The sequence below is a fragment of the Nesoenas mayeri genome (genome assembly GCF_963082525.1).
Source record: "Nesoenas mayeri genome assembly, chromosome: 2".
Taxonomy (NCBI): domain Eukaryota; kingdom Metazoa; phylum Chordata; class Aves; order Columbiformes; family Columbidae; genus Nesoenas; species Nesoenas mayeri.
In genome coordinates this window covers 98,450,715-98,465,951 of record NC_137543.1, presented here as the reverse complement: position 1 = coordinate 98,465,951, position 15,237 = coordinate 98,450,715, and the positions used below count along the sequence as shown (strand labels likewise).

The 15,237-nt window shown below is 39.5% G+C and overlaps 1 protein-coding gene across 3 annotated transcripts in view; it reads left to right on the top strand.

Moving 5' to 3' along the window:
• The window catches only part of CDKAL1 (CDKAL1 threonylcarbamoyladenosine tRNA methylthiotransferase), a gene marked incomplete at its 3' end in the record, with an annotated part of 411,084 nt that overhangs the window by 127,564 nt on the left and 268,283 nt on the right, over positions 1-15,237 (top strand). For all 3 annotated transcript variants that reach the window (XM_080340058.1, XM_080340057.1, XM_080340059.1), the window contains one exon: positions 7,036-7,084. In XM_080340058.1, coding sequence (XP_080196184.1) covers positions 7,036-7,084 — 49 coding nt within the window. The remainder of the gene's footprint in view (positions 1-7,035; positions 7,085-15,237) is intronic.

Sequence of the window (15,237 nt, the reverse complement as noted above, 5' to 3'; positions counted from 1 at the left end):
CTGTGTGCTGCTGCGCTCCAAGTCAGAAGGTGCAGGTCCTGTGCATGGTAGAGTTACTGCAGATTCGTTGGCCAGAGTTGGGCCTGAAATCATTGCTTCTAGGAGAAACATATAGCCATGAAAACATGTCTGCAGGGGCTCCCTGCATTCCCCTGACCTCCAAATAACCTTTTTCTGTGGCTGCTCTACTCTGAGGCAAGCTTGAGGTAATTTTTTTTTTTTTTAATATCCAGTTTGAAACTGTGGAGTGTGATTAGTGGAAGTGCTGAGCAGTCCCAGTAGCAGCATGTTAACCCTAAGAGCACTGCTGTAAAATAAATGGTTCCGTATAAAAAGTGCTAAGTACATTAAAAAAACCCAGGCATTTGACTTCTCAAGCTGTGCATCTATAACTAGTATATGCTTTTAAATGTAATGCACCTTAGTTCTGCATTTGTAAAACCATTTGGTGAACATAGCTGTGAAAGAAAATCAGTATCATCTTAGCAACATGCCAAACGCCTGTACATCCCTACTGCTTTGGTGTCCTAAATGAGGATGATGTATGATATTTCTGATGTTTCATTCATAAAAGTTTCAATCGTGTTTGCAAAACAGAGATAATGATACTTCCCTACCTTGCAGTGTTTGTAAGGTCAGACTGCGTTAAAGATTGCAAGCCTCTCTGCTGCCCTTGAACTGGAGCCTTGCATAAATGCAAATATCCAGTGTGTACTTCATGAAAGACAAATTTGATGGAATTTTATTTTGAATGATGTGAATTAGCAGAGCTTCTTGGAAAGTATGCTGAAAGCCTGGGAACAGGTGCACACTGTTCTTCTGTAACGTACAGCCAAGAATGTTTTCGTGCAAAATTCAGGCTGTCAGTACTACTCAGTTGGTTGACCTCGACTTTTGAATTGCCATGCTAATATTCAGATATGACACTTTAACCGGGGAAGAATTGCAGTTAAGCACCTGCTTTTAAACTGAAAAGTGGACATGCAAACAGAAACTATTCTTTTCCACAGCAGTTATGTACTGTCTTATGAATCAAAAGGTGTAGGAATTAATTTAGATAAGTATTATGCTTAAGCTGTGTCAGTGTTTAGCAATAAAAATCGGTTGTTCATGGGCTTTTCTGGGGTAGCCTCCTTCCCTTTGAAGTTTGTGTAGAGCCTACTCTCAGAATACCTTCTTAAACCAGAATATGGCCCATTACTATGGTCACTGTTGTCAGCAAGGGTTTTAAACACAGATGTTATCCCTCTGAAGCCAAAGTGTCTAGTCACATGCCTTTTGAAGTTACGTATTAAGGCCTGGATTTATGCTGCCTAAGTGTACTGTAATTTAAGAGTCTGTTTTGCTCAGCTCCCTTTATGGTCAAGGAAGATAATTATCTCTAAGATAACTTAGATTTTTAGAAGATCTGAAGTGACTTTTGAAGCTGTATATTTCCCCTTTACTGGCTTCAGTGAGGGGATTGGCTGAGTAGGCTTTTAACATATGACAGAGCTGCCTACAGGAGGTGAGATGAAACTGTGAGTTAGTGAACTGGATTTATAATCTGTAGGATTACTAGTAGGGGGTTGTAGTAATCTAAGATTAATTTATCTGTGTAGTAACCAATTTGTTTGTTATGTATGTGAAGGAAAATCAAAGATGGGTAGGATTTTCCCTAGATGAGAAAAAAAGATTGCTTTGCTTCAAGTAGTTATGAATGTTTATGTATGCTCATGACAAGGATGTTCATAAGCAGCTGAGTGCTGACATTTGCTTTGGTAGTGGCCTCATGCTGTGGAAGAAACTCTACCCTGTCCTCAGTTTCTCTCAGGCATTGGCTAAGTGTTTTGTTTGTTTTGCGGTGTTTTTTTCAGTTAACATTTCTAGTCTTCGGTATTTCAAGTTTTTTTTCCCCCCTCCTTCACTGGCTTCAATATCTTTTTTTGATAGTCAGTTTCTGATACTTGATGTACTTGACTAAGAGGAGACCTCATGGGGCTACAGCTTCCTCACAAGGGGAGCAGGAGGGACAGGTGCTGATCTCTTCGCTCTGTTGACCAGTGACAGAACCCGAGGGAATGGCAGAAATATGTGCCAGGGGAGGTTTAGGTTGGACATGAGGAAAAGGTTCTTCCCTCAGAGGGTGGTGGAGCACTGGAACAGGCTCCCCAGGGAGGTGTCATGGCCCCAAGCCTCACGGTGTTCAAGAAGAGACTGGACAACACCCTCAGACACATGGTGTGAACTGTGGGGTTGTCATATGCAGGGACAGGAGTTTGGACTCAGTGATCCTTGCGGGTCCCTTCCATCTCAGGACGTTCTGTGATTCTATGCTTACACATTGCTTGTGTTACCCCCTGAGAAATTTCTGTCTCTGGGGAGCTCAGTCGTTGTGCCAGGGGAAGGACAGACTGGGGAGGCTCCGGGGGTAGTTCCTTGGGAGAGTTGTCACTGTCCTGTCAGCATCAGGGAAGCTTCAACCTTCAGACCTTCTGTGGTGGAAAGATGTTTCCTTCCATGCTGGAAGGTAGCTGGGTGTGGGGAACAACTGCATTTGCTTTGGGAAGAGTTCCTGAGAAGCCTGGTTGTGAAGAGTACCTGGCTGCCATTTTTAACCAATGGTGGTAACTGTGCCAGTGGTTTTGAGAGCTGAGACTCATCACAGGGTGAAACCGCAAACTTCTTGGCCAAAAGACAGTCACTAGTGGCAAGTGTCAGAGATCTCATGCTTCGTCTCTGATTTGTTTTTATTTGCTGCTGATTCTGCCAGGTTAATCGCAGTCCCCCAGCAGAAACAACAGTTGCCAGCCAGTCGATGTGGATCCATTGTGAACACTTAAAAAAATGGCATGTCAGATGCAGGAATAATTCTGCAATCTTATGATTTGGAGACAGCAAAGAGTGAGATGTATTCTGCACTCACATGTGTTGAGGTATCACTGTGCTAAGAAGCAAAAGGTAACTTGAAGGAAACTGCTGATTTGAATGTCAAGATGTTTCCTGACTCCTCCAGTGATTTTTCATCACCTGGGAGGCACTGTCTTCTGAGAATAAAATTCAAGTCACAGTATAAGGAGGTATTTTCTGAAGAAATTGAAATGCTCGCTTTATAGGATTTAACCTTCTTCAAATAGGACCAGAATAGCCGTTATCTAACAGGCAGTGGCATAAGTCCAGAAAGCACGAGCTCTGTAGCAGAGCTGTCAAAGGGCCGTGTCCCCCTGGTGTTGGTATGCTGCCTGCCCTGACTCCATCAGAAATTATCGCTGGGCTGTATCAAAAGGAGAGAAAGTGAATACCTCATAGACTACCAGGAAGCCTTAAACATTCCCACCTTTTTTGTAATACATTGTTGGGCCAGATCATTCCTCAAACTTTTCAGTGGTGCAGCTTGAACCAGACAGCTTTTCTGGGGTGTCTCAGATGCTCAGATAGCAGACTCCATTAAAAGGCAGTCTGTGTTCTCCAGAAAATACTGGATGTTCATGAACTGCTTGTTTTTACAACCACCCTCTATTTCCTTATCATGGCTGCAGCCACAGAGAGAAGGACACAGAGGCTACTCTCTCAGAAAAGACCATTAAGTCATTTGATGTCTTCACTATAAGAGCTAACTGTTTGCTTCTGGGACATTTAACACTTTTTACCTTGCTTTAGTTGTAAGGGACATCTGAAGACCATCTCTCTTGTTTTGTGTTGGTCCTATCACTTCAGAAAGAGATTGGTCCAAATATCTTTACCCACAAAATTCTTCTCTGTATATTTCAGTGGACACAACAAACTGAAAGTATTTTTATTTAACTGTGAATCTTGTACAAGGTTTTGTCTTCCCAGATGACAGTGCAGGGTCTTTGCAGAGGTCTTGGTGCTTCCCTGAAAAGAATGTCAGAAAGTTTCTCTTATTTTCGTGGTAGGTTCACGGATGCATTTTTCTAGATAGTTTTCTTTGGTCTGAGCCTCGCTGACTTCTACAGTGTATAAAATCTCAGGGTAAATAAATGTGCACCCTCCCACTTAACTGCTTGCTAGGAGTATTCAGAGTTTATAGGAGCTCTCTTAGAGGTTATGTTGTTTTTTTCTGGAGTCCATCTCATGCGAAACACTTTCAGGATGTTAATACTGATTCTGAGACAACTTGGATCATGTCTGAGAGCCTGGAAGAATTTGTGTGACCATCCTCGACGTGCACGTCTGTCTGCACTCACAGATCACCTCAGGTGAGACGGCAGATGTAGCACATCACAGGCCTGTCTTTGGGCTGTTTACACCCACCAGTCATCTGTTGAACATGACAGTGACAGTACAAAGGGATCTGGGGGACTTTGATGACAAATGGCCTATGTATGCATTTCTGTACTCCTCTTGCTAATTACTGTGCGTAGTTGGAGAGCTCAGGGCTTCTGTCTCCCAGGGGAGTGCTGGGCTGTCCTGGGAGGTGCTTGGTTTGAAACGTGACTGGCTTGTACTTGTGTGTTCAGGAGTGACCTGCAGCTTCAGCCACGGCGTGGATTGCCTCATGTCTTTCTTGTGTGTGAAAGGGCTGGATGCACAGGATTTGAGCTCTGATCCCACCAGGATCAGATTTTTTTTCCTGGTCTTTATTTTAACTCATGCTTTGATACAGCTCTCTTCTTTTTTCCTTGCTTTTTGACCAGCCAGTTGCCTGCTTTGGTTTCTCCATCCCATTGGCCTGGCCTGTGCTCTTGTCCTATGTCCGTCTCAGCCCAGATTTCTGCATCACCCATGATTTGTAGTGTCTTGTTTATTTGTTTGTTTTCTTTAGTCCTGCTCAGCTGCCTCCTCCAGTCTGCCCTTAGCTTTTGTTCCATCCAGGCCCTAATGGAGAATGATTTGTCATGAATAAAATGTCCACCATGGTACATGCTTATACTAGAAACAAGATCTCACAAGATCCGTGAAGCCAAGTATGGTGCACAAACTACATCCAGCACTAATGTACCTGCTGTAGGTCCTGAAGGTTTGGTTTATTCAGGTTCATTCCAGAGAAACATTGAGGAATGGTGTCTTATTCCCTTCATACACCACTAAGAACTCTTAAGTCTTTGTGCTTCATGGGCTTCCTGATACCTGGTGGAGATATTATTGGGTCTCTGGTCGAGAAGGTTTGCAGATGCCTTTGATACCGCTCCAGAACAGAAATACCTGTAAGGTTAGTGAGGTGTGGAGAAAAGAATCCTGCAGGCCTCTGTATACCCAAGAAAATGTAATTGTGGTTCAGGTTAGGAACCAACCAGGTTTCTCTTGTTTTAAAATGATGATGAACTTAAACAGTTTAGTATTGAGATTTGTAGCAGTGATATTTTAGGCAATATATTTGGCATAGACTGTGTTTTCTGTCTATAGTTGTAAATTTGTATACTTCTATTTTCAAGTCACATTTTTTTTATTTTTAAAGAAATAAGTAGAAAGTCTATATGTAAGTATCTCAAGTCATTATTTTTTAACCCATATCTAAAAGGGATGTGTATGCAAGTGCTTAAATACACGTGTTCCACACAAATGCTAATGTGTGCTTTCTTTACAAGTAGATTGCTAAATATTGATGTATATCTGTCATATGAATGCTTGTAATGCATAAAATGATTTAAATATATATATATTTATAAGATTATTAAAATGTCAATAGTAATAATACTTTAAATAACATAATTTCTAGGATTCATAAGTAATATGCTGTATTCAGAAACCTGAAGTGGCAGAGATTTGGGTTTAGAGAAGGCTGTATTTCAAAAGGTTTAAGGAAAAAAAAAAGAAGTTTTGTTACATGGACTTAATCCAACATCCAGACAAGGAAAGGAACAGACTCCCACTGACTTTAGTTAGGAACTCTAGATCAGACACCAACTACAGATGAGCTTTTTTTTTTTTTTAAGCTGCTATTAGACTGATTGGAAAATGAATGTGAAATACAGATGGTTGTGCAGAGGTTTGTTTACAGGAAATTACAAACTCGGTGGTTTAAGGGCACAGAGACTTAATGGCTTTGATGCAAAAGATCCAAGTTCCAGGCTCCTTGTTGCAAACCAGGTTCTGCTTTTGAAGCCCCTGCAACTTGTGCTTTTGTGCTTGCTCTGGAGGCAAACCGCAAAAGAAATGACTGCAAAAATCACACTGAATCTATTTCATATAATGTACAGCTTAGAGAAGCAGTGTTTAAAAAGGAATATTGTGGAAAAATTATGAACTGATTTAAGTGTGCAAAGTAGGGCTTTCTGTATTTGGCTTTCCTGCAATATATGTAAGCATATATGCACGTTTATAGTTAGACATTACACAGAATATACACTTTGCATGAAAGTTGAAGGAAGAATCTCAACTTTCAGAATTTGACTGTTAATGCTGATGCCTTCTACTTCATATACCAAAATATCTATACTGTATGGACCCTTAACTTTTTCTAGTAAGAAATAACTAACTGTTTTTCATGTTATGGGTGAATTTTGGCAAGTGTAACGCTAAAACTTCTTCCATTTCCAGTCGGTACCACAAGTAAGTCCAGGACAAGGTCTTCTTCCCTTGAATTTCACCACAGTGTTTTTAATTTCTTCCCATATTCCAGTCTGTTTCCCTTGCAATACTTCCTTAATTTTTCCCCCTATATCCACCCTCACAATATCCTCAGCTTCTCGTTATGTTCTCTACCATCTACTGTTTTGGAGTTGAGAGTGGGGAGAGGGAGCCCATAGGGGCTATTTGAGCTGCCCAGGTGGTGACAGCCTGGGTGACGGTTGCCTTTCAGAGACCATGAGCAGCAGTTAAGGCCTGAACTCTTTTCTAGCGTCCCTCTTTTCTAATCATCTGGTGATTTTTGCCAGACATACAGGACAAAATTTGGTTTAAGTTAGGTGGTGAGTTTTAAGGTTACTTTTGGCAGCTGAAGCAAGATGCACAGAAAAAAAAAAAAGACTAAAAATATAGCCCCAAACTCTTTACTCCCCCTTAATCCAGAAGAACACACTTTTGAAAGAGGAGTTTATATTAAGTATATCCAGTTGTTGACTACTTGGATATTGACCTTCTGACTTTTTTTAGGTTCAGCAGATAGATCGTGTAGTAGAAGTTGTGGAGGAAACTATAAAAGGTAAGCATCACACTTGAAATAATAGCAGCTAGTCTGAAAGATGTAAGCACTACCTAGCACAAGTGCAGCTGTTGTGTTCTTTATCAACCTAATGCTTGCTTTTTCTTCTGGCTAAATGTTTGATCAGTGCTACACTTTGCTTTATGTAAGTGGTAATTTCAGAGATATTTTCTGGCAGGAGCTCTGTGGCCTGTTGGATTCATAGGTAAATGCTTCAGGGGAGACTTCAATAATTTAAGTTGCATCTATGTAGGTGGGTGTAGGGTACTGTTTAAAGTTTCTGCACCATCTTAATTCAGTGCTATATCTTTACTTTCTTATGTTTAGTCCTCTCGTGGGTGTTCTTTTTTCTTTTCAGATGTTTTTGCTCACTTCCCTGGACTTCCTCAGCAGGACAGATAAATTATCCACTAGTTTAGTGTTCTTTTGTAACTGTGTCCCTTGTTCTCTCTGGCTGTGTTCATGTGGGTGTACACGCAGTACTTTGCAATGAAGCGGGGAAAAGACAGTATTGTTTCTGCAGTCTGACTAGTAAACATTTGCCATTGAATAAATATATTTGTCTGGGTCTTTCTGGGTTACCTAAGTTTGTCTCCATTACTTATCAGGCCATAAAAATCACTGTTCCATGAAGCTTTAAATTACAAGGTTGAGTTTAATTGGTTGTACTTCCAATATAAACAAGTGTCTGGTCCACAAGACATTGCCTGTAACTTTAATGCTGGAGTATGATGCTTTTGAAATACAGCATGAAAATGTAGAAGCAGTGCAAAATTTTAAAAGACAAAAGCTTCTCCCGGGAAACAGTGTAGTGCTGTGTAAGGCTTCTAGAACTTCTGGTTTGAAGACGTTAAGATTTCATATTGCTTCAAATGCTTTCAAAAATGAAACCTGTAGGCTCATGTACTTCCAACCAAAACTTCTCCCATTTTGTGACGTCTGTTTTGTGGGAGTACAACCTACTGTACAATACAAAGAAGAAACATACTCAATATATTCGTACTTGTTACTAAAAAAAGCCAAACTCTTTTTCTAGAAGCATCATGGTGTTTCTGACACTGCGTTAGAAAAAGGGATGCTTCTTGATTTTTTAGGACAGAACATTATTTCAGATCTCTATCTGTTTTTCCTGAATTTTATTTATTCTTAAGGGAGTAAGATGATAACCTAGGTCAGCATGCCCTCCCTTTACGAAAATGGGATTTGTAATATTTATACTGACCGCAGTCATTACTGCTTTTTGGATAACATAGTTACCTGGGTTATTGTGACTGAATATTATGAGACTAGGAAGAAAACAAATAATCTATTAGCAATTGTTAAAGTCATACTTTTCATTGAATTTACTCTAGGATTTTACATATTGATGTAATTCTGGAAAATAATATTCACAGAAACATTAAGGAACGGTTAAACTTTAAAAAGCATGAGTTTTGGGAAAGATTTTAATTCTAGCTTCCTATAAGTGATCTGCAGGTAAAAAAAAGGAGTAACTGGGCTGCTGAATTCCATATGTAGTGCCAGCTCCTTCAGGGATTTCTTACAAGGTAATGGAACACAAGATTTTTGAAGTTTTATTAGAAAAAATGAACAAAAGTGGCTCCTAAGTGCAAGAGAGACATGGAGATACTGGAGAGAGTCCAATGAAGATGGTTGAGACTGAGAATGAAGCTTCTCCTCTCATAGGAGAGCTGGGACATTTCAGCCTGGAGAAGAGAAGGCTCTGAGGGATCTCATCAGTGTCTATAGATACCTGAAGGGAAGATGCAAAGAGGACAGAGCTAGGCCCTTCTCAGTGGTGCCCAGTGACAGGCCAGCAGGCAACAAGCACAAACACAGGAGGTTCCTCTGAACATCAGGAAAAACTTTTTCACTGTGAGTGTGACGTAGGTTGCCAGGGAGGTTGTGGAAATGCCATCCCTGGATCTTTCTGGACATGGTCCTGGCCAGCTGGCTGTAGGTGGCCCTGCTTGAGCAGGGAGGTGGTACCAGGTGGCTTTCAGAGGTCCATGCCAACCTCAGCCCTTCTGTGAAAATAGTATTTCAACTGGAAAGAGAACTGATGAATTGGCAGGGGTCTTATATACAATAATGGTTTACTTTTGCAAAAGCCAACCAGAAAAGTAGGAGTTTTTACTTATAATTACGTTTCTTTCATTTAAATTTGTTTAAAGATACTGCATTAAGTTATGTATTTGGGAATCATCTTCCACTAACGAAGAAGAATGTGAAGCTCTTTTTCACTGTGCTTTATGAGTCTAACAGTGAACTTTCATTATCTAAGTGAAGTAAAATACTGTAGCTTACAAGACTGTTGGTTAAGAATATATTATACTATGAAATAGATACATGGTAGAAGCTTAAGTTCATGTATGCAAAAGAAATGAAATGTAACCCTCTGTCTTCATAGATCATTGGTAACAACTTCTGAAGCGCCAGATGGGTTCAGGAGGCAGCAGTGTTATGGGACAGGGGATTAAATACAAATTCTGAATCCAGAGCCAGCTTATATTTGTTAAGTTTTAATTTGGATATCAGCCATAGGTATGATACAGTTTTCTTCACCTATTTTTTTAAAAGAAAATCGAAAGGTTGCATGAGTGGTATACTGTTGTAGTGTGGCTATCTATATATATATATTGAAAGTTTAAAAAATACTATATATTGAAGGTTTTAAAATGTTTTGACTGACTACTTAAATTGAATAAGTTTTACCTGCATTGTGTCTGCACTCTGTAGGGCAGCTATGTCTGTAGATTGGTTGGCTTAACTAAATTGTCTTGATTTTCTGTCCAGATTCCAAGGTCATTATCCTAGTTGCCAGTTTTAAGTTTAAAAGTTTGACTTTCCTTGAGTTCCCCTTTCTTAAGGGGTACCGTAGATTTTTATTGGATGCCTGAATTTTGTAGTGCACAGTTTACAATACAGGAAACTTTGTAAAAAGAATGTGCCTTGTCTCTTTTTTTTCTTTTGTTTTCTCTAATAGTCGTCTTTCTAGTTTTCCAGGAAAATGGCTCCCCTGTTTGATTTGGTTGGAAGCTTACTGTACTCCCAAGGAAAACTAGTGTCTTGGAATTATTTAGAACTCTTTGTATGAAATATGAAGGAGTTTTTTTCTAGCTTTATTTCTCCATCCTAAGGGCATTGTCAGGAAACCCTCTTCAGAACAGTGTCATTCTGCTGGTTCAAGATATGGTTTCAACAGATAGATCTTTATGGTGGCCTTCAACTCATCCATCTGGAAACAGTGTAATTGCCCGTTCTCAACTCCCATTGAGATAATTCTCATAAACACTTTTTATTTGACTTTATCTTTTTATCCTTCTTAATCAGAAAATGGAAAAGAAGCATACTTATGTTTGTTATCACACTAACAGCCAAAAGAGAGACAGAATTTTTAAGAGACCTTGTGGTGTCTCATTTTTTAGATCACCTGACTTTTACCATGAGTCTTACGGAACTTCGAAATTTCCTAATTATCAGGTGAACTGTCATTTCCAGAAGTGATCTTCAATAACTGCACAGTGTTTGTATGCAGGCCATCTCTGATTAATATTTACACTGTGTCCCAAGAGGTATTTTAACTAGAGGCATCTTCAGGTACTTCTACTATGATCTTTTAATTTATAATTTGAAACCTCTGTGCTCCCTGCTAGGAGCTGGGCAAAGTAATTAGATCTCAGTCTCAGAACTAGGTTTCTCAAAGTGTCAGCCACCATCGTGTAGCCAGTTTGTCAGTCTTCCTGATATACAGAACAGGTTCATTATGCAAAGGCGCTTCTTTAACAGTGTAGAAAAATCTTCCTTCATCTGCATTTTACTCAAATTTTAAGACTGGATTATAGCGATTTTTTATGTCTTTGGGGCACCCGTTTCCACTCTTGTGCTCAGTTTTCCAGTATCATGTTGTGATGACTTAGTATGTTAAGAAAGTATTGCTAAGGAGTTGCAGTGTCTGTGAGATAGGAGAAAACAAGGTGTAATTGATATATGTTCCATCATTAAGTAAAGTTCCTATACAGAATTTAAAAGCTGTTTGGTCTGATCAGTCTTTATAGCATGTCCCAATAAGATGAAGATTTGTCTTTGATGGGAACCACAGAATGTCTTTATGGTGACTGCTCAAGTCAGCATTTTATCAACTACTTTAAAAGTTGTCTTTAAAAAAAACACATACAGTGTAGGTGTACAAGCTTGGATATAAACAGTTTACAGTAGGTAAGTTAATACATTTATTCTGTAACTTAAAGGAGAAATTGTAACTGCTTAATGTAGAAATTCTTGTTTTCTTGAATTCATGTCTTCAGAGATTTGGGTCTTTCCTCGCTTTCTAGACATGCTAGTTCTCAAATCCCATTATATTGAAGCTTTCTGAGGGTGGGAGGCATGGAACCAGAGTATTTGTGTACAATCTGCTTTTAGCTTAGACCTTAGGGAGATGAGGGACACTGGTTGAATTTAGTCCATATTGTGCCTGTCTAATGCTCTCACAAAACATAGTTTTACAATGGGTCATTAGGCCTGATTGTAAAAAACAACCAAAGGAAATTACTTCAGGGTTGAGCCTTTTATACTTCACATAACCTTTCTTGGTTTCAGTCACGTTGACCTGTCTGATGAAGTTGCCCATCCATTCCCAGTTTAAACATTAACCAATATTTACTAAGTGATAGATTGTCCTAATGTGGTTAGTAATTATGGTTTGCTGGTAGTTGCAGTGTCATTCTGTATGAAAGTGGCAATATAAATGGTACCTATGTTATATAATATATATCTCTCTATATATATAGATATAGATATGTCTATATATTTTTTTTTAATGGTAAAATGTAGAATTTACCCTGGATTGCCTACCTGAGAGTGTGTGTTTTTATATGTATGTATGTGAATGTCAACATATTAAATGGTATTTGTATGTGCTGCTTGATTTCATTATAATCTGCTCATAATAGTAGATAAAATACTCTTTTTAATTTCTGTGATTGTGCGAAGAGCAGACATGACTTAAGAAGCTGATGACAAGCCAAATGAAGAATAAAAATTGGAGGAGTCAGGAGTTTCTTTTTGAGGAAAACTATCATTTGGCTCCCAGTCAGGAAACTGTTTATGTCAAAGTGCAGCTTGAGGGGGTCGGAGGGAGGGTAGTGGCCTCACAGAGTCCCTGTTTCTGTTTCTACATCCTTTGAAAGGACATAGAAAGGGGGGGCAGTTTTGGGTGGTTTGTTTTATTTATTTCACGGTGTGGTGGCTGCCAGACCCCCACCTGGCCTCTCTCTTGCTCCCCCTCCTCAACAGGACAGGGGAGAAAATAAGATGGAAAAGCTCGTGGGTCACGATAAGGACAGGGAGATCACTTACTGGTTACTGTCACTGGCAAAACAGACTTGACTTGGGGAAATTTAATTTAATTTATTGCCGAGTAAAAATAGAGTAGGATGGTGAGAAACAAAGAGAAAACTAAAACTACCTTCCCTCTTCTCCTCTTCTTCCCAGCCTGCCTGCAGCACCTCCTCCCTTTCCACTTGGTGCTCACAGGGCTGTTCTTCACACTTTTTCCTCACGAGGTGTTTTTCCCTTCATTACTCGGGCTTTCCCCGAGGTCCCCACCAGTGGCTGGGGGGCTCAGCCATGCCCTGGGAGTGGTTGGAACTGGCTGTGCCCAGCGCGGGGCAGCCCAGGCCTCTCCTCACAGGGGCCGCCATGCAGCCCCTGCTGCCAGCCTCTCACCACAGACACCCCAGTCACACTGCTGCTTCCATTGACAGTATTTCTAGATAGCAGAGTTGCCTTTTAAACCGAGATCATTGAAAAGTATAGATAATACTGGAAAAGATTATGTAAGGGGCTATCTGTATTTGCCAGACCAAAAAAAAATTGAGAGATTGAAATCAGGTTTTCAATAGGCAATATACAGAACCGCAGCTCATCAGTACCTTGGTGAAATGACTATGCTTAGAAGATTCTGCATCACCTATTTGTATGCATTAATCACTGAGGTGAACAGTGTAATGTGTTACATGGCACTCCTGGCCCCTTTCTTGTGTCCTTAGATTGGAAGTTTTGGAGCTATTCCTGTTTAAACTAAAATAATTGCAGATTTTTGTTGTCTTCTAAGTAAATGGCTTTATGTGTGGAAAGAGTATCATTACCAAAACCAGTACCATTCTTTTTCTTCTTTTGAATTGAGAACTACTTTGACAACAAGCATTGGCTTATGAAGACCCTGAAGGACGGTATCTCACCTTACAGTTTTTAAATGAAGGCATTCTCATTCAGTTGAACACAGTTTAACGAGAGCACCAGACTGCATTAGATTGCCTATTCCTGACATGCGTAAGAATAGTGTGATGTACTGAAGTAATGAGTCCAAAATAGTAATTCTGTTATCGGTGGCAGTATCAATTCAGGGAGTTTAGCTTTGTAGACTATAATTGAAAGAAACCGGTAGGGCACAATGAGGGATACAAAATAATTATAGAGAAACTGTTTCTGCAAAGATAGACTTTAATTGCTTTTGTAAAATGTCATTAATCACATGGCTCAATGTAAAATTCTTATCTGCTGTGGCAAGAGATCTACATTGCCATCAACTGGTTTCTGTTCTTACACCGAAGTTTATTGCAGCTTTTGCTGTACCTGGTCAAATGCTTTAGGCATGCAGTGACTATGAGGTGTGTGAGACAATCCAGGGTTTTTGGTGGGTCTTCTAATTATTTTTCTCCATGTAGTTACTTAATTGATTTGGTTTAGAAAACTGTTAGCACTGACTATCCCTGTTATGACTGTCATTGTTGTAACTTTGTTTTCTAAGTCCCTCACAGAAACGGAATGGGAGATAAATAGTGCTACAGAAAAAGGAAACAAGCAATGGGGGGGAAACAGACTGAAAATCGTAGTAGCAAAATTGTGATTGCTTATTGTTAAATGAGCCTGTGATGTGCATGGAAGAGACGAGTTTTCTTCCAGACCCATATGTGCTCTTTTCTGCACCTTCAATGAATGACCATCTCGCAGCATCCCTATTTTTCTGTCCTGTTCACATTGGCTAGACTCAGTTGAGTTTAGCTCTGTTAGAGAATCCTCATGGCTGGTAAATGCAGTGCACCTTGTTCAAATCAGTGCAATTTAGTTATCCATAGGAAGAGTACAAATAGATGGCAGAGGAGTAGAGATGAAAGTAAAAGCTTGCTTTGGTGTACAGTGATAGGTTGAGCTCAGTGTTTCACTGTAAGGCTAAATTTGTTCTGTTCGACCTGCACACCTCAAAACACTGGGCAAGTTACTTGTACTGCTGCAGCTGGCTCTGACAATCCACCCTTCAGCATTTCCCTCCCTCAGAACACAGCCTGTTTCATCTGATTCAAAATTTATTTCCCTTGAAAGTTTCTATCCAAAATCTCCCAAGGTTTTGAGCAGCATCTTTGATCCTGATCAAATAAATTTCTTCACGGAGAGGTGAGGACGAAGGGTCAGGGGAACTCTTCCTGTAGTCAATTCTTAGTATCGTCCTTCTGAGCTGCCAATTTGTAGCCAGCATTTTCAGTTCACAGCAGATTTAATGTTTAGTCACTTTTTCAGAAAGACAATAACATCACATGATCTCAGAATAAGTAGGGTGAAGCTATTGAATTCAGAAAAAAATAATAGTGCCTTAATAGGGCATTTCAAGTGCTCTTGTTCTGAGAAAGTACTGTGGATATATCAAAAATGTTCTTGAATACCTATATGCATATTTTTAATAGAACTCTATGAAATTTTTATATGAACAGTAATTCCTTGTTAATAATTATCTCCTTTTCTGTTTACTTGTTGTACTCTACTGTTTAAGTGCTAACAGATATTGCTTTGATTGAATGGTACATTGGAGAAATACCAAGAATAAAGTATTGTATGTTTAATGGAGAGAAAGTGATGTATGAATTTTAGCAATCTAGGCCACCTGCAGAGCTTTTTTCTGAAGTTTGTGAACTGCCTCACTATATTGCATGTCTTGTTTTTGAAAATACATAAAAGGAACTTTAAAAAGCCCCTGTCTTCACCCATGTGACATTGACATTCTGGAGTCTTCCAAAACAGAATTGTTGTTGGATGCTAATTCCAAGTGCAAGGCTTAGTAGAGGTATATATTTTAAGATAATGAAATACATATCGTA